The 27,812-nt window shown below is 37.5% G+C and overlaps 1 protein-coding gene across 3 annotated transcripts; it reads right to left on the reverse strand.

The window, feature by feature from the left end:
• Positions 1–242: 242 nt before the first annotated feature.
• MED6 (mediator complex subunit 6) lies at positions 243–27,503 on the reverse strand. Of its 3 annotated transcripts, XM_082733360.1 has the most exons (8): positions 27,367–27,503; positions 22,616–22,775; positions 21,506–21,597; positions 19,666–19,748; positions 19,236–19,344; positions 17,517–17,632; positions 7,757–7,784; positions 6,761–7,172 (listed from the first exon to the last, which is right to left on the reverse strand). In XM_082733360.1, exons 1-8 carry the CDS (start codon positions 27,386–27,388, stop codon positions 7,042–7,044), a joined length of 741 nt encoding a protein of 246 aa, XP_082589486.1. In that variant the 5' UTR covers positions 27,389–27,503; the 3' UTR covers positions 6,761–7,041. The 3 variants fall into 3 exon arrangements, with proteins under 3 accessions (XP_082589487.1, XP_082589486.1, XP_082589488.1); XM_082733361.1 differs by lacking the exons at positions 6,761–7,172; positions 7,757–7,784 and adding an exon at positions 243–1,739; XM_082733362.1 differs by lacking the exon at positions 17,517–17,632.
• Positions 27,504–27,812: the final 309 nt, after the last annotated feature.

Here is a 27,812-nt window from a genome sequence, read left to right on the forward strand (position 1 = left end):
AAATCACTTCACATCAATTAGGATGGCTAATTTCAAAACAAACAACAACAACAAAAACAAAAAATCTGTAACAATAACCCACAAGTGTTGGTGAGAATGTGGAGAAAATGGAACCCTTGTACATGGTTGGCTGGAATGTAAAATGACACAGCTGCCATGGAATACAGTTTGGCAGCTCCTCAAAAACACACAATTATCATTTTTGGGTGCACATTCGAAAGAACTGAAAGCAGGGACTCAAACACATTTGTACATTAAGTGTTTATAGCAACATTATTCACAACAGTCAAATGTGAAAACACAAATGTCCACTGACCAAATAAACAGAATGTGTGTGAATACACACATACATACATACAATGGAGTATTACTTAACTTTAAAAAGAAAATTCTGACACTTACTCGAACATCGATGAACCCTGAACACCTTATGTTAACTAAAATAAACCAGACACAAATAGTTAAATACTGTAGAAGTATTTTCCCCATTTACATGAGATACCTAGAGTAGACAAATTCATAGTTATGTACAGTACACTGGTTACCAGGGTCTGGGGGAAGGGGAAAAGAGGGGTTATTGTTTAATGAGTATGGAGTTTCAGTTTGGGATGATTAAAAAGTTCCGGAGATGGATAGCGATGGTTGCATAATATGAATGTACTTAATGCCACTCAACTGTATACTTAAAAATGGTTAAAATGATAAATTTCATGTTATTTAACAGAAATAAAACTCTTTATATTCCCAGGTGACATCATGGATATAGAAAATCCTAAGCAGTGCACAAAATACCCCATCAGAACTAACTGAATTTGGCAAAGTAACAGGCTACAAGGTCGAATATACAAAAAACACAACTATAAGTCTACATACTAAGACAAAATATAAATTAAAACTTTTAAACATCTTTATAATAGTATTTAAAAAAAAACATGTCTTGGAACAATTTTTTTTAAAAGGTTTTGTCAGAAAGAGTGTGCACACAAATGGAGTAGCAGGCAGAGGCAGAAGCAGGCTCCTCACTGAGCAAGGAGCCCCATCCGGGACTTGATCCCAGGACCCTGGGATCATGACCTGAGCAGAAAGCAGATGCATAACCAATGGAGCCACCCAGGCGTCCCTCAGAATAAAGTTAACAAAACATATACAGACCTGTATTCTCAAAACTCTAAGAGAAATTAAAGAAAACCTAAATAAATGAAGAAATACAGCATGTCTGTGGTTCTTTAGACGTGATATTGCTAGAATGTCAGTTCTCCCCAAATAGATCTATCAGTTAATCCCCAACAAATGGACCACATTCCTGATTGTGAAACTATAATCATGGAGCTTCTAAACAGACATATCAGCATCATCAATGAAGTAGTATAAAGTCATACTTGTGACCCAGCAATCTGAGTAAAAGAGTAACAGGCAGACTGTTACTGATTTCCTAAGGCTCCCAAAACAAAGTACCACAAACTAGTGGTTTAAAGCAAAAGAAATTTATTATCTAAAAGTTCCAAAGGCTGTAAGTCCAAAATCAAAGTGTCGGCAGGGTCATGATCCTCTTGAAATCTATAAGGGAATTTTTCCTTGCTTCTTCCTAGCTTCTGATGATTTGCTGGTAATCTCTAGAATTCCCAGGCTTATAGGTGGATCACTCCTGTCCTTCATCTTCACATAGTGTTCTCCTGTTATTTCTTCACATGGTTTTCTTTTTTATAAGGACATCAGTGATCCTGGATTAGGGGCCAAGCCTAATTAAAATTAACAAGACCTCATCTTGAGTAATTACATGTGCAATGACCCTATTTTCCAATAAGGTCACATCCTGAGGTAGTGGGAGATGGACATACAATGTAGCCTACGATATACAAAAGTACAAGAATATTCATAGAAGTTTTTCATAATAGCCAAAAACTACAATCCATATGTCCACCACCATTAAAACACATTTTAAAAGCTGTAATCTATTCATATAAAGGAATGCTACACAGATATGAAAATAAAGAACTACAAAAACATGAAACAACTTTGATAAACATCATAAACATAATGTTAAACAAAAGAAGCCATACATGAAAACACTGGATCCATTTATATAAAAAATAAATAGGTAATAAAAACTATACACTTAGGTAGTGATGCATGGTTACATAATAAAAATTTAAAGGTAACAAGTGATTAACCATAAAACTAGGATAACAGTGAGCTACCATCAAAAGGACAAGTGCTGTGATTAGGAGAGGACATAATGGAGATTCTGGGGTATTGGCAATATTTTCAACTTCTTTACCTGCATGGTAATTTGCACAGGTATAATGAGTTGTACTCTCATTCTTTTCTGTACTTTTCTATGAGTGATATTTACTTTATAATGTAGTTGAAAGAAAAGCTTTGCTGAAAAAAATTGGAAAAATACTTGAAGCAAATATGACGAAGAGTTAATATCTTTATGTCTCAAGTTCACACCTAAATAAGTGGAAAATAAGCAAAGTGCAAAATTTTATAAAATACATTGCCCTTTGAGTTAGAGGGGAAATGAGAAAATATCTGCTCCTTTGTTGAAAAGCAATCTAGTAGAGGTAAACTAGAAACTAACTGGTTATTGCGGGGGGAGGGAGTAGGAATGAGCTGGAAAAGACAGAAGAAATGAATAGGGGTGAGGAAAAAAGGATGTGGTACTGAGAATCTTTTTTGGACAGCTCTGAAATTTAGAGGCACATTAGTATCTCACACACCTCAAAACAACACAACAACAACAAAGCAGAATCAGTAAGATGAAGTGGAAAACTAAACTGGAATTAAAAACAGAACCAAATGTAATAAACCATTTAATAAGTAAACAATGTAACCACAATGAAGAGGAAAAAATATTAATCCAAATAATTTTTAAACACAGTATATGAACTATATATATCATCCTTGGGCTAAAGACAAAAAGAACCCTACCGAATACTGAACTCTTACAGTAAGTTTCTTTTTTGCAGTAGTAATAAGTTAGTAATTCTAAAACTTTGTTATTCTAGGATTAAGCAAATAAATAACATTATGGAGAACAGCAACCAGAATTCTCATCAACGTGGAAAAGAGTTACAAATATGCAAGAGATGGATTCTTGTCTCAGGTTGAGGTCTTTTATCCATTTTGAGTTTATCTTTGTGTATGGTGTAAGAGAATGGTCAAGTTTCATTCTTCTACATATAGCTGCCCAGTTTTCCCGGCACCATTTATTGAAGAGACTGTCTTTTTTCCACTGTATATTTTTTCCTGCTTTGTCGAAGATTATTTGCCCATAGAGTTGAGGGTCCATATCTGGGCTCTCTACTCTGTTCCACTGATCTATGTGTCTGTTTTTATGCCAGTTACCATGCTGTCTTGGTGATCACAGCTTTGTAGTAATGCTTGAAATCAGGTAGCGTGATGCCTCCACTTAGAGGAGAACATAGGCAGTAATCTCTTCGATATCAGCCACAGCAACTTCTTTCAAGATATGTCTCCAAAGGCAAAGGAAACTAAAGCGAAGATGAACTTTTGGGACTTCATCAAGATAAAAATCTTCTGCACAGCAAAGGAAACAGTCAACAAAACAAAGAGGCAACCCAAAGAATGGAGTATAAGATATTCACAAATGACAATACAAACAAAGGGCTGATATCTGGGATCTATAAAGAACTCCTCAAACTCAACAAACGAAAAACAGATAATCATGTCAAAAAATGGGCAGAAGACATGAACAGATACTTCCCCAATGAAGACATACAAATGGCTATCAGACACATGAAAAAATGTTCATCATCCCTAGCCATCAGGGAGATTCGAATTAAAACCACATTGAGATCTCACCTTACACCAGTTAGAATGGCCAAAATTAACAAGACAGGAAGCAACATGTGTTGAAGGGGATGTGGAGAAAGGGGAACCCTCTTCCACTGTTGGTGGGAATGCAAGTTGGTGCAGCCACTTTGGAGAACAGTGTGGAGATTCCTTAAGAAATTAAAAACAGAACTTCCCCATGACCCTGCCATTGCACTCCTGGGTATTTACCCCAAAGATACAGATGTCGTAAAAAGAAAGGCCATCTGTACCCCAATGTTTATAGCAGCAATGGCCACGGTCGCCAAACTGTGGAAAGAACCAAGATGCCCTTCAAGAGACGAATGGATAAAGAAGATGTGGTCCATATACACTATGGAGTATTATGCCTCCACCAGAAAGGATGAATACCCAACTTTCGTATCAACACGGATGGGACTAGAAGAGATTATGCTGAGTGAAATCAGTCAAGCAGAGAGTGTCAATTATCATATGGTTTCACTTATTTGCGGAGCATAACAAATAGCATGGAGGACATGGGGAGTTAGACAGAAGGGAGTTGGGGGAAATTGGAAGGGGAGGTGAACCATGAGACTATGGATTCTAAAAAACAATCTGAGGGGTTTGAATTGGTGGTTGGGTGGGAGGTTGGGGTACCAGGTAGTGGGTATTATAGAGGGCACGGATTGCATGGAGCACTGGGTGTGATGCAAAAATAATGAATTGTTATGCCGAAAATAAATAAAAAATAAATTTAAAAAACCAACAAACCAAAAAACCCCCCAAAAAAAAACAAATATGCAAGAGAACAGTGAACAAGAGTCATGGACTGCAACTTATGTGATGGTATCAATACGAACTGATGGCTTTTTATACACACAACAGACAGATACCAATGTGTGGGTGCACTGCATATTCATTTACCCCTTTCTTAATGGTCAACTGACAAGGTCTAGAAGCCTGACAAGGTCTAGTAGCAAATGAGCACATAGAGCAAACACATCTTGGGTTTTCCAAGTCTATTTTCCACCAAAAGGTACCAGGGATCCTTAGCGAAATGGCTGACTCCAGGGTTGGGATAAGCCTGAAATACACTACTGTGTTAACATGTAAAGAAAATGCTCAATCAATGACAGGGGGTCATTTCAAAAGGACACAAGAATCAGTTTGAAGGGACCCCCATTGGCCCAATCTGAGACAAATTTGAGCATCAATATAAATAATGATAGTAAGGAAATATAACTTGTTGAATACATTAAGAATCCAGGAGTCCATGGGTGCACAATGATATAAATAAGCAGGGAAGAAAGGAAAGCTATTCTTTACAACAACAAAACCAATAAATATAAAGGACTGATGGAATTAGAAAATGGACACTGGGCAACCATCAAACCAATCCATGATTCAGAGAAAAATGATCAATGGATAATACCTACTGGGTAAAAGGTTGAGGAATAACAGGATATTTAAAGAGCCTTACACTATTTCCCCCACAAGATACCTATAAATTACAAAAGGAGAAAGAGTAACTTCACAGTATAGTAACCTAACAAACACTACTTTAACCAAACGATCAAAGTTAACATCACCTCTAGAAATGGGGCAAACTGACAGTATGTGTCTCCAATAAGCACCTTTCTGTCATATTACTCACAAAAATACATGAGGTGTATTTAACCATAAAAATGTATCATACAAACCCAAAGTGAAAGACAGTCAACAAAGTAACCGGCCTAAACCTTTTAAATATCAAGTCATGAAAAACAAGGAAGATTGAAGAATTGTTGCAGATCAAAGCAGACTAAACACACAGGGCAACTAAATCCAATGTGTAATTCAAGATATTCTTTTGCTGTGAATTTACTATTTTGCTGTAATTTCTTGGCACCACTGGAGAGATCTAAATAAGATCTACAGATCAGATAGTAGTATCATGCCAGCTTACTTTTGATAATTGTACTGTCGCTATGTAAGTCAATGTCCTTGGTTTTAGGGTATGCAACGGACATAATCTGAAATTAAAGGTGTAAGTATGTGTATTATATATAAAGTATGTGTATTATATATACACATACATAAAGGGAGAAAAAGCAATTGACAGGAAGAGTTAGAAGCAAGAAATAAAAGAATAAAACAAGTATGGAAAATGTTAATACAGGAGGAATTTGGGCAAAAGGTATATATAGGAATTTTTTATACGATTCCTGCATATTTTCTACAAGCTTGTGATTTTGTCAAAATAAAAAGCTAAAAATCTTACTATACAAAAATCAGACATTTCATAAAAGCAAAATCAAAGATGAGAATTATTCAACCACTTAAAACACATGTTTTGCTACTTAATTGGCACTAAAAACAAAAATGACAATATTCAGTGGTAGCCAGATTCTGGAGAAGTACTTTCGTACTTTACTGTTTGAAAAACTGGTTCCAAACCTTTTGAGAAAAACAGTGTGACAATATGAACTTAAAGTTATACAAAAAAGAGAAAGAGTATAGACTCCAGTGATTCTACTGGTGGGACTCTATCCTAAAGAAAAGTCATTATACACAAATGTAATCACTACAGCTTTAAGCAGAATACAGGAAGAGTTTAAAGAAAACAGAATTACCCATGGGAATTATTCAGTCACTAAAATAAATAGTCTATAAAAACTAAGCAAACGTGGAGAAGTACTTACAAAAGACACAGTAATAAGATAAAAGTAAAACTGCACGAAGAGAAATAATTACAAGCTGCAGTTTTAAAAATACGCACAAAAAAACTTCATAGCACTGTGACAGTATTTGTAGGAGGTTTTCCCCTTTATCTTTCAAATTATCACTTTATTATTTTAATACTGAGAAATACACAATAAAAGAAAATGAGCTCAGTCACTGCTTTCACATTAATTCTTTATGTTTACAAAGTGCATCCGGAAACATTTCAGTGACAAAATAAAGGGAAAAAGTCATGAGTAAGTGCTTTATATAAATATCTTTATTTTGTTTTTGGATGTATATAGCAGTATACATTTGAGTAAGGAGGCTGTTCAAGCTGAATAGGGAAAAGGTTATAAAACATACATTAAAAATATTCATATCAAAAGCATGAGGGTCCTTACATCCTTTTTTAAAGAACAAGCACATTCATACAAATGGAAGGGCTGTGACAAAGAATTTCAAAGTTCAAGAGCCTGTCACAGCAATGAGGTATAAATAACGGGCAAGAGGAGCCTTGCAAGCTTCTCTCTTCTCCATTGCTCACTGAAGTCTCATTCGTTTTTCAGGAGGTCCTTTGGTGCTCACTATCTGTTGGACGTTCTTTGTGGCCTCCTTCTCTTCAGATTTTACAGTTTCTGGTACAGGTTCTGCCTCTTTCTTTGTCTGATCCACTAGACATCAAAAGCAGGTATTTTTTGGAGAGGAAGGCGGAGGGATGAGATCAATTTAGGCAACAGTAAAATGAATAGTTTAGACTCAACTCCATTTAGAACTGCCGATCTCAGTTCTAAATTTGGCTGTTTCATCAGGCAGATATTTAAAAACCCATTTACAAACCTAAAACCCTGATAACCCAGGCAAATTTGTGATCATACACAAAAACACTTGTCCTTTAAATAAGACGATATGCACAAACAAGATACAGAGTCTCTCCCAGGTTGAACAAATGCTTCAATATCTGTTTTCAATGATGAAACAGCACAACTTTTTTTTCACACTGAGATCTGAACTAAAACTCAGATCGCCTTGGCTCCTCCACCCCCCTCAATATGTACTCTTCCTACTCCAATTAATCTTTTAAGTACTCATATCACTACCACACAAGCACCTTCTGGTCTCACAAATTAGGAGTAACAAATTACCATGAGAGTCTAGAAGGACAAAAGAACATTAGCTCATTTCATGTGCTACAATTGTCACTGAGTTGAACAGACCGGTTTTACTTCAAGTTTAATAAGAATATCAGGAACCATACCTGGGACAGGCTTTTCTCCAGACTTTTGCTATAATTTTAAGAAAGGGGGATAGAGAGGAGAAAACAGGGCAGGTTAGCAAAGTTCTCTTCTTCTTGACTTCATAATTCTTATTAAAATTATACTTTCATTCACATTATATTAAAAATGATTCCATAAAGAGGAACTACCATTCATGTACCATAAAAAGTAAATGTATCATTTTCTACTTCTCATCCCCTTGTTCCAGAAGTCACAAAACTAAAACTAGGATGAAAGTATCAAACATAAACGATCCTCCCCTGAACATCTATCTACATGGCCCTCTGCTTCCGCACCCAGGCTGTAATACTTCACAAAAAGTAGCTAAGCAGAATCCAATGGCAGAGAATAATGGAGTCTTTCGAGACACCGGAGGCATACTTGTTTAGGGTATACGAGCTTGAAGAAAGCAGAATAAAATACAGATGAACACTCCAACTTACAAAGATGGCAGGTATGGGAAGCGAAGAGGAAGAAGGTATTATTCTATGAACATAAGGCTTCTGATGAGCGTCTATTAAAAATCAAACTATGGGGTCCCTGGGGGGCTCGGGTAGTTAAGTGTCTGCCTCTGGCTGGTTAAGTGTCCGCCTCTGGCCCGGGTCATGCCACCTGCTCCGCAGGGAGTCTACTTCCCCCTCTCCCTCTGCCCCTCCCACCAGCTCATGCTCTCTCTCTCAAATAAATAAAATCTTTAAAAAAAATTTTTTTTTTTTTTTTAAATCAAACTATGGTAAAATAATGACAGGGGCATCATGAGTCAGGAACAATGTCATTATGAGTCTGACCAAACAAGGTCAGATCCTCCATTCTGTGCAACAGCTCTTTCATTTGATTACACTGTCATCTTCCCCACCTTTTTTTTTTTTTTAAGGTTTTATTTATTTATTTGACAAAGAGAGACAGAGCAAGAGAAGGAACACAAGCAGGGGGAGTGGGAGAGGGAGAAGCAGGCTTCCTGCAGAGCAGGGAGACCGATGCAGGGCTCGATCCTAAGACCCTGGAATCATGACCTGAACCAAAGGCAGACACTTAACGACTGAGCCACTGGGTGCCCATCATCTCCCTTTTCCTATCACCTAACTTAAATTCTTTAAAACAGTTTCCCCTTCCCTCCTCAAGGCTCACAACCTACCCTTCACTTGCAGTTAATGATTCTGTATTCTACATTTTCAAAAAAAGGATGTCTAAACCCCAAGTTCCCTCCTAGCTACCTCCTTTAAACTTACTATTCCTTTTCCTATAAACACATGCATTAAATACACACATACATGTAACTTTACAGACTTCCCCATCATCTGGAAAGAACTTTTAAGTTAATGTTTCCAAGCATTTTCTGAATTTCTTTCTGAAATTACATGCCCTTCCTAAGCTTTCTCATCTATTCTATGACTAAAGACTATCATTTCCTGATATGTTTTCCAGATTCATGCTGACAACTGCCTGATAGCTCATTCCAACTGCAAGCTCTGGAAGCCACACTTAATAAGACCAAAATTGAGTTCCATATTATTATCCATTGTGCAGAAAAGATAAACACTGAAAGCCTGAGGCTGCTATCCTTAGAAAAGGCAGCTTGCAAGGCTAGCCCTTGCTGATGACTAAGAAATTTTGGAAGGTTCCCATCATTCCCTGATAGTGGTGCCTCACTGTGCAATGTTGTTTATGCTGAACATTTACTTCCCTTCCAGGAATGTGAATTTTGGTGTCAGTTAGATAGAGTACCTACATGATGAACTCCCTCTCCTGTATTAAAAAAAAACACCAGCACCACTTCTCTAATGGACTTCCTTGGGCAAAAATACCACATACATGTTGCCTCAATTTCACCGTTGAGAGAAGAATGTACTTTGTCTAATCCCTAATGGGAAAGACAGGATATAAGGAAGCCTGCACACAGGCTCCCCCAGATTCTACTTGTCTTTTTCCTTAAATCTGGCTGTATATCCTTACTAGGTCATTCTAATAAATCCAGTGAGCCCTTTGAACAAATCTCCAGACTCGAGGGTGCTCAAAGGACCTCCAACATACCCATATTATCACACATCTTACAAATATATCAGGATTTAAATATGTCTAGAGTGATCTGAGGGAACAAAGAATTTTTCTTACTTTATAACAGGAGAGGAAATACATGGGATAACACTGAAAAGTAAGAAATTGAGAGGGGAATTTTCTTCTACTGCTAGCACTGAACTATTTGAACTATACTGGACACTGGACTGTATGTGGACATCTGAATAATGTTATCACATACCCAACACACACTCTCATCTTTTCTAGTGAATACTGTCAGACAAACTAGTAGCATACGGTTTCAGATAGGAAAATAGAATGGGGGAAAATTTTGACAAAATTTAATCAGTAACCTTGAGATAAACCTAGCTGAATACTATGGTGTTCAACAACTTCTGAAAACAGCACTGAAAATACATTCATCATAAAGGGCCCTGAACTCCCATCACATTAGTGTCAGTGTAACCTTCAGTAATAATAAGAATTAAAACACGGAAAAAGGAACTCCATGGAAGCAGTCAGGGCTTTCCTAATATTCTCCTGAGCACTCCTCATAAGGCAACCCAGAAGCTCAACTGTCAAATACAACGGGTAAGTAAGAGTAAGTCCTGAGCTACAAACAGTTCTGGGAGACACAATTGGTAAACAGGGAGTTCACAGGAGACTTCAGGTAAACCAAAAATCTACTTTCCTCTCTAGATCTCAGAAGAAACATTTTGCATAGGAGGAGGAGCAGGATTAACAATTCTAGAGAAAGCCATCTTTCTTCTATTACATAGAAGTGGACATACTCTCTCTTTTGGAGTTGACTTTGGCCCTTGGATGGTTAAAAGAAATGTAGGATACTAGAAAAATGACAAGAGAAGTAGGACTATGGCTAAACCTTTCAAAGAAAAATGGGGCCACCTGGATGGCTCAGTGGGTTGAGCATCCGACTGTTGGTTTCAACTCAGGTAGTGATCTCATGTGTCAAGAGATCAAGCCCTGCATCAGCCTCCATCAACCTTTGCACTCAGTGGATAGTCTGCTTGAGATTGTCTCCCTTTCCCTGTGCCCCTCCCCCTACTCACATGTGCATGCACTCCCTCTCTCTAAAATAAATCTTTAAAAATAAATAATAAAAAAGAAAAACGTAAAAAAAGAGCTGAAATGATACGGAGTCTGCAACCAGCTTCAAAATAATTCAAAATAAATTCAAATAAACTCAAATTCAAATAAATTCAAAATAAACAAGATTGGCCATGTTTGATGACCGCTAAAGCCAGGTAACAGATACATACAGGGGTTTTGGTTTTAATTATTCTACTTGCTTTCATATGCTATTTTAAATTTCTATATTTTTCTACAAAGCAAAGTGTTTTTTAAGATTCGAGAGTCTGAAGTTTTCTACATTGTCTAGCTCATCAGAATAGGAAAGTATGTGGAATTTAAGACAGGACCCCTAGCCAGAAAAAAAGGTCATTCAGCTGGGATACCTCAGAACCTAAACAGAGCAGTAAGCTACTGAATATTCTGGAGATGGTCAATTAAAATAGAACCTTAACAACTAGTATTTAAACCACAATCTGTTTCTTTTCCTATATTCTCAATTTTGGTTATCAATCAAAACCAAGTCTAGGGGCGCCTGGGTGGCTCAGTGGGTTAAGCCGCTGCCTTTGGCTCGGGTCATGATCTCAGGGTCCTGGGATCGAGTCCCGCATCGGGCTCTCTGCTCAGCAGGGAGCCTGCTTTCTTCTCTCTCTCTCTGCCTGCCTCTCAGTGTACTTGTAATTTCTCTCTGTCAAATATATAAATTAAAAAAAATCTTTAAAAAAAAAAAATCAAGTCTAAATCTAAGTCTGATCCAAATCACAAAAAAGTCATCAAACTCTCATTCTTTGTAGACAACATGATACTCTACGTAGAAAACCCCAAACCCCCCCAAACCCAACCAAAATTGCTAGAACTCAGCAAAGTCACAGGATATGAAATCAATGCACACAAGTCAGCTGCATTTCTGTACACTAACAACAAGAAAGAAGAAGGAGAAATGAACAAGTTGATCCCATTTACGATCGCACCAAAAACCGTAAGATACCTAGGAATAAACCTAACCAAAGATGTAAAGGTTCTGTACTCTGAAAATTACAGCACACATATGAAAGAAAATGAGGAAGATGCAAAGAAATGGAAAAACATTCCATGCTTATAGATTGGAAGAACATACATTGTTAGAAGGTTTATGTTACCCAGCGTAATCTACACGTGTATTTAGGGCAATCCCTATCAAAATACCATAAACATTTTTCAGAGCTGGAACACATATCCTAAATTTTGTATGGAACCAGGAAAGACCCCGCATAGCCAAAGGAATGTTGAAAAAGAAAACCAAAGCTGGAGGCATCGCAATTCCAAACTTTAAGCTGTATTACAACATTGTAATCATTAAGACAGTAGAGTGCTGATACAAAACAGATACACAGATAATGGAACAGAATACAGAACCCAGAAATGGACCCTCAACCCTATGGTCAACTAACCTTCAACAAAGCAGGAAAGATGTCCAATGGAAAAAAGAGTCTCTTCAACAAATGCTGTTGGGAAAATTGGACAGCCACATGCAGAAGAATGGAACTAGACCACTTTCTTACACTATACATAAAAATGAAACTCAAAATGGACAGAAGACCTAAATGTGAGACAGGAATCCATCAAAATCCTAGAGGCAGTAACCTCTTTGACCAAGATTTCAATAAATGGTGTTGCGAAGACCAGGCAGCCACACGCAAAAGAATAAAACTAGATCATTATCTTACACCATACAGAGATGAACTCAAAATGGATTAAAAACATGAACGTGAGACCTGAAACCAAAAATCTCAAGAAGAAAAACATAGGCTATAAGCTCCCTGACATCAGTCTTGGAGATAATTTTTTGGATTTGACACCAAAAGCAAACACATCAAAACCAAAAATAAACAAGTGGGACAATATCAAACTAAAAAGCTCCCGCACAGCAAAGGAAACCATCAACATAATGAAAAGGCAACCTACAGAATGGGAGAAAATATTTGCAAATCCTATATTCAATAAGGGGTTAACACTCAAAATATATATAAAGAACTCATACAACTCAACGTCAAAACAAAACAGAAACCCCCAAACAACCCAATTAAAAAATGGCAGAGGAGGGACAGCTGGGTGGCTCAATTGGTTAAGCATCTGCTTTCAACTCAGGTCATGATCCCAGGGTCCTAGGATCAAGTCCCGCATAGGGCTCCTTGCTCAGCAGGGAACTTGCTTCTCCCTCTGTCTGCTGCTCCCCCTGCTTATGCTCTCTCTTTCTGACAAATAAATAAATAAAATCTTAAAAAGAGAACAAACAAAAAAAGGGCAGAGGAAGTGAGTATTTTTCCAAAGAAGATATATACAACTGGCTAACAAGTATGTTAAAAGGTGCTCAACATTCTAATCAGAATGGGAAATGCAAATCAAAACCAGAGTGAGATATCCCTTCACACCTATCAGAATGACTATCAACAAAAGATAAGAGATTACAAGTGTTGGCAAGGATGTGAAGATGGAACCCCTATACACTGCTGGTAGAAATGTCAACTGGTACAGCCAGTATGGAAAACAATACAGAGAGTTCCCAAAAAATTAAAAAAAGAAATACATGATCCAGCAAGCCCACTTATGAGTATATATCCAAAGGAAATGAAAACAAGATACTGCAAATAACAGCATTCCCATGTTTACGACAGCCATTAACTCACAATAGCTAAGATATAGAAACAGCCTACAATCTATCAAAAGATGAACAGATGAAGAAAATGTGGTATGAAATTGATTATTATTCAGCCATCAGAAAGCAGGAAATACTGCTATTTGCAGAAAAAAAGATAAACCTTGAGGACACTACACTAAGTGAAATAAGCCAGAAAGAGAACGTGAAATATTCTATGTATCATTTATATGAGGAATCTAAAAAGGCCAAATTCAAATAGAGAGAGTTAAGTGATATTTATCAGTGGTTTGAGTGGTTGGCAAGGGAAATGGGAAGATGTTGGTCGCAGGGTACAAACTTCCATTGATAAGTTCTGGGGATCCAATTACAGGATAGTGATTATAGTTAATAATACTGTATTATATACTCAGAAATTGTTAAGACAGTGAATTTTAAATGATCTCACCACAAAAAAGAAATGGTAACTATGTGACATGATGCAGGTGTTAGCTAATGCTAGCGTGATCATTTTGCAATATACAAATGTATCAAGTCAATACAGTGTATACCTTTAACATACATAATGCTATACACCAGTTATATCTCAATAAAGCTGAAAACAAAGTTTATTAGTAAGTATTCTTTAATGCTACTGTTAATGGAATTAATTTCCTTCTCAGATAGTTCGTTGTTAGTGTATAGAAATGCAACTGATTTTTGAGTGATTTTGCATCCTGCCACTTCACTGAATTTGTTGACCAATTCAGCTTTTGAGTGCTATCTTTACAGTTTAGTATGTATAAGATCATGTCAGGGATCACATAAAGACACAATTTTACTTCTTTTCCTATTTGAATGCCTTTTATTTATTTTTACTGCCTAAATTCTCTGGTAGAACTTCCAGTACTATGTTGAACAGAACTGTGCAAAGTGGGTATTCTTGTCTTGTTTCTGATCTTAGAGGAAAAACTCTGTTTTTCAACCACGGAGAATGTTACCTATGGGTTTATCACATATGACCTTTATTATGTCAAGGCACATTCTTTTCTTATGCAGTTTGTTGAATTTCTTTTTTTATCATAAAAGGCTGTTAATTTTGTCACATGCTTAAGAATAAGCCATCTTATTCTTAAGAATAACCCATCTGTTGAGATGACTGTGTGATTTTTAACCTTTGTTCTGAAAATATAGTATATCATCAAGACTGACTTCAGTATGTTGTACCATCCCTGCATTCCAGGGATAAATCCCACTTGATCATGGTATAGGATTCTCTTAATGTGCTGTTTAATTGGGTCTCCTAGTATTTCATGGAGGATTTTTGGATCTGTGTTCATCATGGATACTGAACATAGTTTTGTTTTCTTGTAGTGTTCTTTGTCTGTCTTTGGTATCAGATTAATGCTGCCCTCATACAATTTGGATTGAAAGAGTTTGAGGTTTGGTGCCAGTCTCTTCAAATGTTTGTAAAATTCACCTATGAGGTCATCTGGTCCTAGACTTTTCTTTGTGGAGAGGTTAATAATGGGATTACTAATTTAATCACCCTACTCATTTTTGGTTTGTTCAGATTTTGTTTCTTCATGCCTCAGAGTTGGGAGGTTGTACATTTCTAGGAATTTCTTATAGGTTTTCCAGTTTTTTTAAGGTTTTCCAATTTGTTGACATATAATTACTTATATGTAGTCTCTTGATGATCCTTTTGTTTCTATCTCCTCTTTCATTTCTAATTTGAGTCTCCTCTGTTAGTCTAGTTAAAAGTTTGTCAATTTTATCTTTATAAAACACCAACTCTTAGTTTCTTTTTTTTTCCTAAAGTTTTTTTAGTCTCTATTTCATTTGTTTTTACTCATCTTTTTCACTTCTTTCCTTTTGCTAACTCATATGTGAAAACTAAGTAAGACACTACTGAACAACCAATGGTTCAAAGAAGAAATCAAAATGGAAATCAGAAATTATCTGGAAAGAAATAAAAATGAAAGCACACCATACCAAAACTTATGAGGTACAACAAAAGCATTACTAAGAGTAAAGTTTATAATAATAAATGCCTACATTAAAAAATGGAAGAAAGTTCTCAAATAAGCAATCTTAAGTTTACACCTCAAGGAACTAGAAAAAGAAAAACAAACTAAAGATTTCTGGTTTCTGAGAAATCTGTCCATTATTATTAGTATGTCCATTAATTCATATGAACATTAATATGTCCCTTCATACTCTTTCCTATTTCTAGTTTTGTGTGTTCTGTTCCCATTTTCTACATCAGAACTGTCCAAAAGAAAGATGTGAGCCACCAATGCAAGCTGGTCATTAACATTTTTTTTTTAAAGATTTTATTGATTTATTTACAGACAAAGATCACAGGTAGGCAGAGAGGCAGGCAGAGAGAAAGAGGGGGAAGTAGGCTTCCCGGTGAGCAGAGATATGGGGCTCGATCCCAGGACCTTGAGATCATGACCCGAGCCTAAGACAGAGGCTTTAACACACTGAGCCACCCAGGCGCCCCTCATTACATCTTTTTACTCTGTACGCCACCCCCAAGTCCTTGAGCCCAGTATGCATTTTATACTTCTATCACAGCTCAATTCACACGGGCTGTTTCAAATGTTCAATAGTCACATGCGCCTAATGGCTACTGTAGTGTGGAGGTCCAGGTGTTCTTCCCTAAGCCTCCCTCATATATATTATGTGCTCACTGAATGGTCAACCACACTGAACCTCCTGCACTATTATAGTTCTCATACCCCTACACACACTATAATTTACTTATTCAACAGACACTATTTTATCTTCAAATGCAATTCATCAGAGTTCTCTAAATTAACTTTCCTGTCCTACATTCCATTCTGTCCTCCGCTCCCTTCACCACCACACCACCATTCCAACAGCATACAACTCTCACACAGTGGAGTCAGGGAAAGCGGGAGGGGAAGCCTGTTCTAAAGTCACATCAAAGTGTGAAAGATCTCATTTAATCTAAAACCAACCTGGGGCACCTGGGTGGCTCAGTGGGTTAAACCTCTGCCTTCGGATCAGGTCATGATCTCAGGGTCCTGGGATCGAGTCCCACATCAGGCTCTCTGCTCAGCAGGGAGCCTGCTTCCCCTCTTTCTCTGCCTGTCTCTCTGCCTACTTGTGATCTCTCCCTCTCTCTCTCTGTCAAACAAATAAATAAAATCTTAAAAAAAAAAAATCTAAAACCAACCTGAAAATCTTAGTCCCCCCACTACAAGAAAAGTAGTATACATGACCCTGTGTGTACAAAGCCCTGTAGAAGTATGAACTGAGAAAAACATATTCACATACTCCATCTCAAACCTACTTCACTTCAAAAGCTCATTTAGTAAAATGGCAGGTGGATGTTATTACTATTATGCTCAATAAAATAACAGAATTCATATAACTTAATAACCGATATGATGAAACTCTATTTATTACTCCTTCATTTATTATGCCAAACTCTCTACCTCAACTGTCCTTTTTGTTACAGAAGTTTTTTGTTTCTTACATTTACTCCTGATCTCTCCACCCAACTTGGGGGCTCAAACTCATTACACCAAGATCAAGAGTCACGTGCTCTAGCAGGTACCACTTGTTACAAAAGTTTTAACTGGTGTATCATTTTAGGGCTTAGATATCTATTACATCAGGATGAAAGGCAGCATAAAGAGTAGAAACACCATGGGCTTCAGATTCTAGTTTAGTTTGTTACCATCTATGACACTTTCAGCAACTTTGGAACGAGAATGTTATGTACATCCTCAGTTTGTGAAGATTCAAAGAGAAACTAAACATAAGAGCACAGAACAGTGTTAATTCCAATCCCTTTACCCACTTCTTCCATTAAGTCATTAAAAACATTCCTTTGATTCAGAGACCCTTTCCCCCCTGACCCAGAGACCATTTTTAACAAATGAGGAAAGTCACTATTTTTATGTCACAACTGAAACAGTTCTCAAGTAAAGATAAATATTCCAGGAAAGTGTCAAATCAAAATTAACCACATGCACTCTCATTACCTGCACAAATTTGGGTGGAAATTTCTGTCGTAGGTCTAGGAGTAAAGCATCCACACGTTGTCTCTGAAAAATAGAGCTTGGTTCTTCTTTCCTTTTAGCTTTAGGTTTGACTTTATCTATTAAAATATGAAGTCCAAATCAAAACACTGCCTAATTAGTTTGGTGCTTACACTTTACAAAGCTCTGTCTACTGTGAATATACCCAAACATTATTTTTAATAACTACTATTCCAAAGATTATCCCCCAAAATAAACACAATATATAGAAACAAGTATTCTTAACTCTTCCCTCTTAAATGAAGTTAACATTTTAATATTTAAAAAGCTGATTAAGTCTTTTAAAGATGTTTCAGTTTTACTATCTAAGCTCAGACAGACATTAAGAATTTTAAGGCTAACATTTTTCATAATTACCTAAGTCACAATCCAGATTATGGATCTGAAATTATCTTGTGTATTTTAAGTGTATTAAATTGTCTTCCCACAAAACCCAATAGGTACAAATGGAAATGCAACGTTCACAAACTCAAGTTATCATACTCAACTATGAACATTATAATTCACTGAAAAAAAAAACAGGACAAACCAAACAGATCATAAAGGTAAGAAAGAAAAGAACTTGCAAGAGAAATTCTGAAATTATGCATGTGTGAACTTTCCCCTGCAGGGAGCTGCATTGGGGGACTATCTATAAATGATGAGTTCCAGGTAAGTTTTATTCCAAACATTTCATTAGAATAGGGGCAAACAGGTCAAGAGAAGTTTATTCAACAGATGCAAACTTTCCTAAGCCAAATGTTACTGCCTACACCTACAATTAAGAATAAATATAACTAGGGGCGTCTGGGTGGCTCAGTGGGTTAAGCCTCTGCCTTTGGCTTCGGTCATGATCTCAGGGTCCTGGGATCAAGCCCTGCCTCGGGCTCTTTGCTCAGCAGGGAGCCTGCTTCCCCCTCGCTCTCTACCTCTCTGCCTACATATGATCTGTCAAATAAATAAATACAATCCTAAAAAAAAAAAAATTTATATATATATATATTAAAAAACTGTATCTGAAAGACCATTCATTCCACAGGTCTGAATGCTATTTAAAGGCTACTCTTCCTTAAGTAATTTATTCTGAGTTGCTATTTCTCAGAGAAGGAAATTCAGAAAATAGGTATACTGCTATAGACACATTTCCAGAGCACTTTTATTGTAAAGTATGGTGCAGAACCATAGAGTCTAGCAGTCCCATAGGAAACTAGCAGTTATGGAAACTAGGGGACCTTGCATCACAACAGGTAATAACATGGAGAGGTCAGAAAACAGACTGGCCATCTGGAGACAGGGCTGTAAAATCATCTCCCCTACTTTGAAGATGGGAGATTCAGGTCCCAGATTTCAAGAGGACCTAACAGTTAGGTAAGCAGGATACATCATCATAACTCATTCCTCATCACCGATATCCTCTATATGCTCCAAGTATTTTAAAACCTTGAATCAACTTACCAAAGATTACCAGTTACCTATAGATTAAAATTTCTATCTGTTCCTACGGGAAAGCTAGCATTACCACATCTAGTTACAGTAATCGTAGCTATGAAACCGTCATTATCCTATGAAGTCTTCCTATTTAAAACACACCTAGAAATCAACAGCTCTTTTTCTATAGAAAACAGCTTCATTCTCAAAATACCAAAAGAGTGTTCTTAGAGGAGTTCTGGGTGTTTTACCCACCTTGCTCTTCGTGATCTTTGAAATGCCACCAATACCCTTTGGAAGGATGGTATCGACAGTAGGACATAGCTTCATCAAAAGCTGACTGAATGCCATGCACTGCAGTAAGCTTGCAAAAAGAAAACAAATTCTGAATTTCTCATTAGATCAACTAAAATCTCCAAAGTAAATACCCACAATATTACATATGCAAAGACAGTAATTTTCTGTTTTGTTTTTTTTTTTCAGAACTTTAATCACTATAGAGCTGGGGCTGTGATATATACTTTTAACATGGACTTGGCCCATAGAAACCCATGTTCAAGACATTCTAGTAGTCCAACACTTAGTGCCAACATACACAAGGAAAAAAAGCTTCTGTTTGACTCTTGGAAACAAGGTAGCTCGATTAAAAGTTTTCTTTAGTGTTTCAAGAATGTGAAATACTTACCACCCTAGAGTTTATAACAGACCCCAAGTCTGGGGCTTGATAAATCACTCCAGCAATGATATAGTAATCAGCCAGTGGTATAACTAAAGCAGAGAAAATAAAAATATTCATGAATATAGCTATGCACACAAAATGCTAAATAGATTTTCATAAAAAACAATTAAAATTAAATTAAATTAAAATTCCTATTACAATTCTCATATTAAAGCTTAAGGCAGGGTTTGGCAATTCCTATTTCTGTAACTAAATTTATACTGGAAAACAACCATACTCATTCATTTATATTATTATCTAAGGTTGCTATGACACTAATTGAGTAGCTGTTACAGACACCCTGAGGCCCACAAAACCTAAAATATCTACTCTCTGGACCTTCAGAGAAACAGTTTGCCAACCAGGGCAATGCTTCTCAAATTGGAATGTGCATCTCAATCACCTAAGTATCTTATTAAAGTCAGATTCTACCCAGTAGGGACAGTGCATTTCTGATAAGTCCCCAAGTGATCCAATGCTGCTATTAGCCACCTACACATTGGTGAATAAGACCTCAGAGTGAGAGATTTAGCGCCTAGGATGAAGATATCAGATGCACTGAACTTGCCAATGTGTCCCATTCCTGGGTCCCAAAGGAATAAATAGCTGCTAGTAAAGCTGGTACTACCGTGTGTCGCTACCATACCTCAAACCCTCTCATCATGGAACTCTTGTTCCTGGTCTTACCTTTGTTCTGAAGTTCTTTTTTTCTGCTGGGCAGGGACTCTAGATCATTAGATTTTGAAACTAAATGTGGATTCTTAGCTCTGGAACTGCAACTTCTTTAGCAAGTCGTTCTCTGAAATCAATATCAGGGTGAAGGTTTTTCCTAAATGTCTTGATGAGGTTATCTAATGAGAGATGTAGCAGGTCATCTCTGGAATCGTACCTACTTCTTTGACTCAAAGTCAAATCTGAATTCTATACTCTTCAGTGTGATTTCTAAAGCAAGTTTGTGTTTGGTAATATAAGCCACGTAAGAATTTCGATTGAATGCGTTAATGAGGATTTTCAATTGATCCTCTATGAATTTGGTGCAACTGTATCTACCATGTATTTTTAAAAAGAATTAAGACTTAGTGGACTGAGAGAATAAGTTACTTAGGAATGTCAAGGTTCCCAACAACTATCCTCACAGAAGAGATGGCTTCAATGTACTGAGTTACTCTGTTAGTGCTTAGACAGTTGTCCTTGGGCATGCTGGAAGACTCTTGGTGTCCAATCATGTGACTAGTGGAACTTGGCTTTTGAGGTATCTTCTAAGGGTAAATTTATGCCTGCTATACTAGTGTGCCTAGACAATTTGTACAAATAATACGATTATAGTAGACGTGTCACTGCCTTCTCAGAGTCTGAAATTTTGGCAGGCAGATGATGTCCAGGATTAGCCCTCAAGAAGAATTCTGGACTCTGAGTATCAAAAGGACTTCCCGAAAGCATATATACTACACACGCAATATGTGTGTGGGGGCTTCTGGAGAAAGGATGCACTTGGTGTAGCCCCTTGCAGAAGGGAAAGCAAAGGAAGCTTACCCATGGATTCCTACAGATCCTACTTGATATGGCTTTTTCCCTTACTGATCTGTCTGTGGAAGCTTATTGTGCTGCCATAACAAATCTTAGGTATAACTAACATACCCAAATGCGAAGTCTGCTGAGTCCTCTCAGCAAAGCACTGAACATGTATGTGGTCTTGGGGATCTCCAAAACAGAACCCAATCCAAAAAAGTAAGAATACGTAGCTCAGAAAGTTAAGTAAATTATAGTATTTTAAGAAGAAAATTATGCCTGAAGTTTACATTTTTACCTTGGGTAGGGGACTGCCGCTGTTGCTTCCGAATGATAAAAAGAATGGGCTCTTGAGCATGTAAAAGGATGTATTCTACTCCAACCATTTGACTAAAAACAGAACACACACATCTAGAGATCTATGAATGCTCTATAAACAATTGTGTAGAACAATCAGATTATTGTATAAAAGTAGAATAACACTGTCAATCAAATTAAAACTGCCTATGTTTGATACTAAAAACTGGCTGTCCAATAAAACTGGCTATTTTCTCAGGTAGGTAGAATATATAGTAAGATTTTATTTTTAAACAACAAAATTTCTCTACAAAAACCTACAATAAGCTTAAATCTGAGTATTTTCAGTCATGAAAGTACACAGAGAGTGTACATTTCAAAAAAGACAACCAAAATACTGCAATGCTTCCTGAGATGTACAAATATACATAAAATCTAAAAATATATAGTACATGAAGACCATTCACGTCTTGACATAGATTTCAATACTCAACAAGAAAACAATAAAAACCTTATCCTTGTCTCCTACAAATTTTTTGAACTGATAGATTATTTAAAAGCAACAATAAGTAGTCTTAATAGTTGTAAATATTTGCCTCTTAAAAGCTATTTATAATTACCTCAGGAATTTAATTTCAAGAACCCCTCTGATGTTTAGATAACAAATGAAAAACTGTATTACACAATTGTTTCAGAAACTTTCATAATAGCAATAAATTCTTAATTATTTGGCATCCAAAGTCTGAAGACTCTTACTCTGCAACTGTCAAGCTAAAATTCCATCATACAAAGAAAAATCTACTATAAGCCAGACTATGGCTTAAGACATTAAATTTGATGTAAAAGAGACAATGAGTATGGTCACCTGGTAGAGAACAATTGCCTTGCTAAGATTAGCTATATCTCAACTGGACAGGAATACATGACATTATACAGAAAAGCATTCCTAGGTTATGACTACTGATAATTCCTTTGCATGTCAAATTTGTAAACCCCCCTCCCCAAACTCTAGTTCTTCCAAAACTTCTACTCTGTACTTCACTATCCATAGCTTGAGCTTCATTTCAACATCTCTAATTGGCAAAGATGCAATCTTCTTACAATAACTTACTTTAAATGTTCTAATGTTAGCCTCTGCATTTTGACCACCTCATTATTACATGTTCTGTCGTAAAAAGGATTACTTCTTTCTGAAAAGTAATCCAGGACACTTCCACTGTTCAAAATGGGGATCCAGGAACTGTCAACCCAAGAGATTCCCAGCAGATTATCTACAGGAAAGAAACAAAATGATAAAGCATGAGAAAAATGACAAAAAGCCAATCCAATATTTATTATGCCTCTAACGCAAAAGGCACTATTAATGTTAAGACCTGTATGAATCCTAACCTATATCCTCTCACAGAAAAGTGTGCAAGAAAGCAATAACAAGATGATATGATAAGCGCTGTAACAAAGATATGAATAAGTATGTTACCAGAGCACAGTGGAAGGAGAATCCCTTACCTGAGGGAACAGGAATGGTTTTTCACAGGATGAGGAGGAGGTGGGTTTTGGCACTAGATGTTAAAAAATAAATGCACCCCAAAGAAAACATTCCCAGCCACCAGTCTGAGGCCTCCCAATTAGGGACAAAAATATGTTAGGAAGCTATTAATGCAGAGGAGATAATGATGCAAGAGTTATGAAGCAAGTGCAGTAGAATGCCTTTAATTACAGCAATACAGTTTCATATTTTGGAATAGAATTAACTCTAATATTTCAAAATGCAAAAAGAAAAAAAAAGATACGGTAAATAGAATTAGATAGCTTTATTAATGAGCTTTTATTCCCTGCTGACGGCAATAATGTTCCATATCACTGACAGTACTAAAACCCATTAGGTTTAAGTTATGAACATCAAAATGCCAATTAATACTAGTTGAAAAAGGGAGAATGGAAAACTTCAATCTTTCCTAAACTGTAATTGCTTCTGACACCTTTAAAGAAGTCAGGTCTAATCCAAGGCAACAAGCAGTTCTAAGGGAAATTAATCAAATGAGAAAGAGTAATTTTATAAAGGTAAAATGTGCTCTGTATGTTGTAAAATAAAGGAAAAAACAAACAGATGAAGTAAGTGAATCATCAAATAATCAACATAGAGCATTAAGATGGTTCATCATAAATACACCATACCATAACCAAATATCTAACATGCCAGGAAATAACATTTTCAGAAAAAGACAGATTTTTTTTTAATGAAAAGCAACTAAAGATAATTATTAATTTCAGCTTTAAACACTAGAGTCCAGTTATTAAAGTAGTTTTCTTCAAAGCAACATTCTTACATTTTTAAAATTTCTTTAGGAATAATTATATAAAAGGCATTTGTGGGTGCACTTGGGTGTTTCAGTCAGGTAAGTGTCTGCCTTCAGTTCAGGTCATGATCCCAGGGTCCTGGGATCAAGTCCCACATAGGGCTCCTGGCTCCACAAGGAGCCTGCTTCTCCCTCTGCCCTCTGCCACTCCCCCTGCTTGTGCTCCCTCACTCGCTCTCTGTCAAATAAATAAATAAAAATCTTAAAAAAAAAAAAAGTATTTGACAATTACAGGTTTGTTTCTCACATAATGGGAACTATGTCTATACAGTGTCATAAGTTACTGATAACAAACTGTTACAATATTACAGATCATTTCAGCATAGGTAGAATAAGCTGCAGAAATGAATAAATATGTAATTACAGATTCCACCTGCCAACAATTATGAAGAGTCAACAGTTATGTGCATGAGGTGATAAGGACCTGGTGGAAGGCAATGGCAATGCACAGAGAGGTAAGGACGAAATTGACATTTTTAGGGAGAAAACAACCAATTTTTTAAATGATCAATTATAAAGTCAGAGAACTTGGGAACCAATAACTCATTTAGTAAAGAAATGATAGTGACTTTGGCTTGGATATGTTGAAGGGTTTTTTTTAAATGATTTTTAAAAGTTTATTTATTTGCCGGAGGGAGAGAGAGAATACAAGTGGAGGCTGGGAGTGGGGGAGCAGCAGGCAGAGGGAGAAGCAGGATTCCCGCTGAGCAAAGAGCCCAATACAGGACTCAATGCCAGACCCCTGGGATCATGACTTGAACCAAAGGCAGAAACTTAACCAAATGAGCCACCTAGGTGTCCCTGGATATACTGAGTTAAATGTGGAATCAGACTGTCAGAACTTGGAAGGAATCATAAATATCTTTTGCTTCAAGTGACTGTTCAGTGTATTTTCCCTATAATTTTCTTCACCAAGCTGTATTCTGATCAGCAGCTGTCGTATTTTCCCCATATTATAAACCAATGAAAGATGAAAAATCAGTCAAGTAAGGCCTATGAAACCAATACAAACAAAGAATATTATTCACTACTCTGAACACTGTGCCAGACACTACTTTAACCACTTCACACAATACTTCAAGAAGGCTGGTACTATATAGATACTACATAGTATCTCTGTGCTAGATTGTAAACGTGAAATGCTTTTAGCATACTGTAATAACCCAGTAAATGTTAATTATGAAGATGTTGGTGGCAGTGCCAGTAATCAATTTGTTTTAAAATTTCAATGACCAAAATTTACTTCTGCCTTAATCAAGGCTGTTCTAGTTTGTACCTCTCTCCCCACCTCCAGTTTATGCCTTTAAAAATAGAGATCCCATTCTCAAAAAGGAGTGAGCTTAGCAGATAATTTAGTCACACTAATTGAACTCATTTCAAATGTCAGTATCTCTACAAAGACTTTCTCTGCTTTGCAAGACAGAAATGTGTTCTCACAGCATTTTTTATACTTTTGTTAATACTCATCATATTTTAACCCAGAAATACAAATGTGTTCCCATTAAATTTGACTTTTTAGACAACCAGGGCTGTGTCTTACTCATCAGGCACTTGCACAGGACCAGGTTTAAAATAGTCAGCAAATGTCTATGTATTTATGACTGAGGGCCAAGGACAAGTTACTCTACTAGACATAGATTTACACATACTCCAGAATCCAAGGATGTTCAGTTACAAAAGGGTTAACCGAGATTACGAGGGTGGTATGCAGCTGAGAAATATATCTGTCCCATCTGGGGACTACCTGTGACCACAGCCCCATTAAGAGAATATACTACTAAGTCAAGTACCACCCTAGTCCCAACTACCTCCAAATTTCCTTGCATTACACAAATGACCTCCTAATTGTTCTCCCTCTTACACTCCCTCTTACTCTCTTACACTGTTCTTAGCAGACAAACTGATCCTTAAAAACAGCAAGTCAGATTATGTTCATCCCCTTTGGACAAAACCCTCCAGTGGCTCTCCATTTTAGTCAGTTAGAAAGCCAAAGATCTTATTATCATGGCTTGCAACCAAGTCACCAATATCTCTGACCTCATCTCCTTCCCAACTTCTCTCACTCTGCGTCAGCCACACTGACCTTACTTTTCTTCTAACACACCAGAAACGCCCCACCTTAAAGCCTTTGCAATGACTGAACCAAATCTAAGAAAAACACCGTGAAAGGTAAATATCAGAAAACACTCTGATGGAGTAAATGAACATGTTGACATAGTTAAAGTACAGCTTTCTAGCAACAACTAATTAAATTAGGCACGCTGAAACACTCTGAAAAACAAACATAAAAACACTGCAGAAATGGTGAAGATCATTGGACGTTCTGGGTAAATATAAATGAGAATGTATTTCTATTTCTAATATATCTCTATATATTTCTAGAGTCCAATTTGGTTAATATAGAAAAAGGCATCTCAAAACACTTCCCTTTAATAATCAGGTGTAAACAACAAAAATAACTCTAGATAAAAACGATTAAGAACTATTACAGCTAGACAACCTTTGAGGAAAGCCCTTTTTCTTTAAACTGCTGGGGGTGAAAGGTCTCGTATATGGGTACAAAATTTCTTATTTCCTTTAAAGAAAAGCACACAAAGTTTCAAATGGAAATAAATGCAGATTAAGAGTTTCATACAAGGCCAAGAAGTTTTGGGGGACCCATCACAACAGCAAAAAAATAAAGATATTCATGGGTACTCTCTCTGTCTCATAAATTTTTCTCACTCTCATAAAAGGTTACTTCCAATCTGGAGGACCCCGGACAGTTTGGAACTAAGTTCTCAAGCTTTACACTGTATTTTAACCGCCCTTCGTTCACTCTTTGGAATCCCAGAGCACAATTCCTAGACTTTTTTTTTTTTTTTTCCAAATTCACTGAAAAAGATGTGTGTACGTGTGCTGAGAAGAGAATGTACGGCCTAACTGGAACGAAAATCAAGTAGCTAAGGAACTGTGCCTCCCTGCATTTATTCGCTGATTCAACAAATACCCGAGTACCTTTACAATTCAGCTGTGAAAAAGGACCGATCCCTGCTCTCAGTAACTGTTGGGTGTTCGATGGAAGGGACTGCAGCCTCAAAAATAAAACTTACAGAAGAAAATTTTAGGGATTCATGCCCAAGGACATGAGGGGCGCAGGGTCAGGAATAAGGCAGCTCCCACGCGTCGTCCCAGGAGATGAACCAAATCACGTCATCCCACCCCCATCTCTACCCAAAGGTCGTCCCTACACCCGGACGAAACAGTCCCAGTCTCGCTGTAGAGATACGTGTCTCCAACAATACTGCAGGTCTGAGGGCTCGAAGCACAGAGCTTCTTCTATCCCCTCCGTTTTGAAGCTTCTAAGAGACCCCTGAGGAGCCCCATTAGAGCCTTGGGCTGTCCACAGAAACCACTCATAATCGCCTGACAGTCCTCACAAAAGATCCTGAATTTGCCCCCACCACGAGCTATAAACCCCCAAACGAGGCCGCAGCCAAGCAGGAAACAAAGGGTAACATTGTACCTCGAATATCGACCGCCGCCATAGTTCTAAAAGCGCTCGCAGGTTCTCCTTCCGGCGTGCCGTAAACGTCACAACTCCGACGACGGAAGCGGCGCGCGGCGAACCGCAGGGCGGGTCAGGAAGGTGAGGAAGGGAAGAGACCGCACGGCCTGGGAGTGGCCTGGGAAAAGGGGAAGGGGGAGGAGCGAGGGCGTGGAAGAGGGGGCGGGGCCGGGAGGAGGAGGGAGCGGAGTGGAGTGGGGCGGGAGGGGAGGGGAGGCGGGTCTGGGAAAGAGAGGGGTGGGGCGGGCTGGGAGGTGAACGCGCAGCGAAGAGGTTACGGTTGTGGCTGCGGGGTGGGAAAGGGGCGGGGCTAGAAGGACGGAGCGGGGTCGGGAGGTGGAGGGAAGAGCCTGGGAGTGAGCATTAGGAGTAAAAGAAAATGTGGAGACTGAGGAAAGAGAGTC

This window comes from Mustela nivalis, assembly GCF_964662115.1.
Source record: "Mustela nivalis genome assembly, chromosome: 6".
NCBI classification, from domain to species: Eukaryota; Metazoa; Chordata; class Mammalia; order Carnivora; family Mustelidae; genus Mustela; species Mustela nivalis.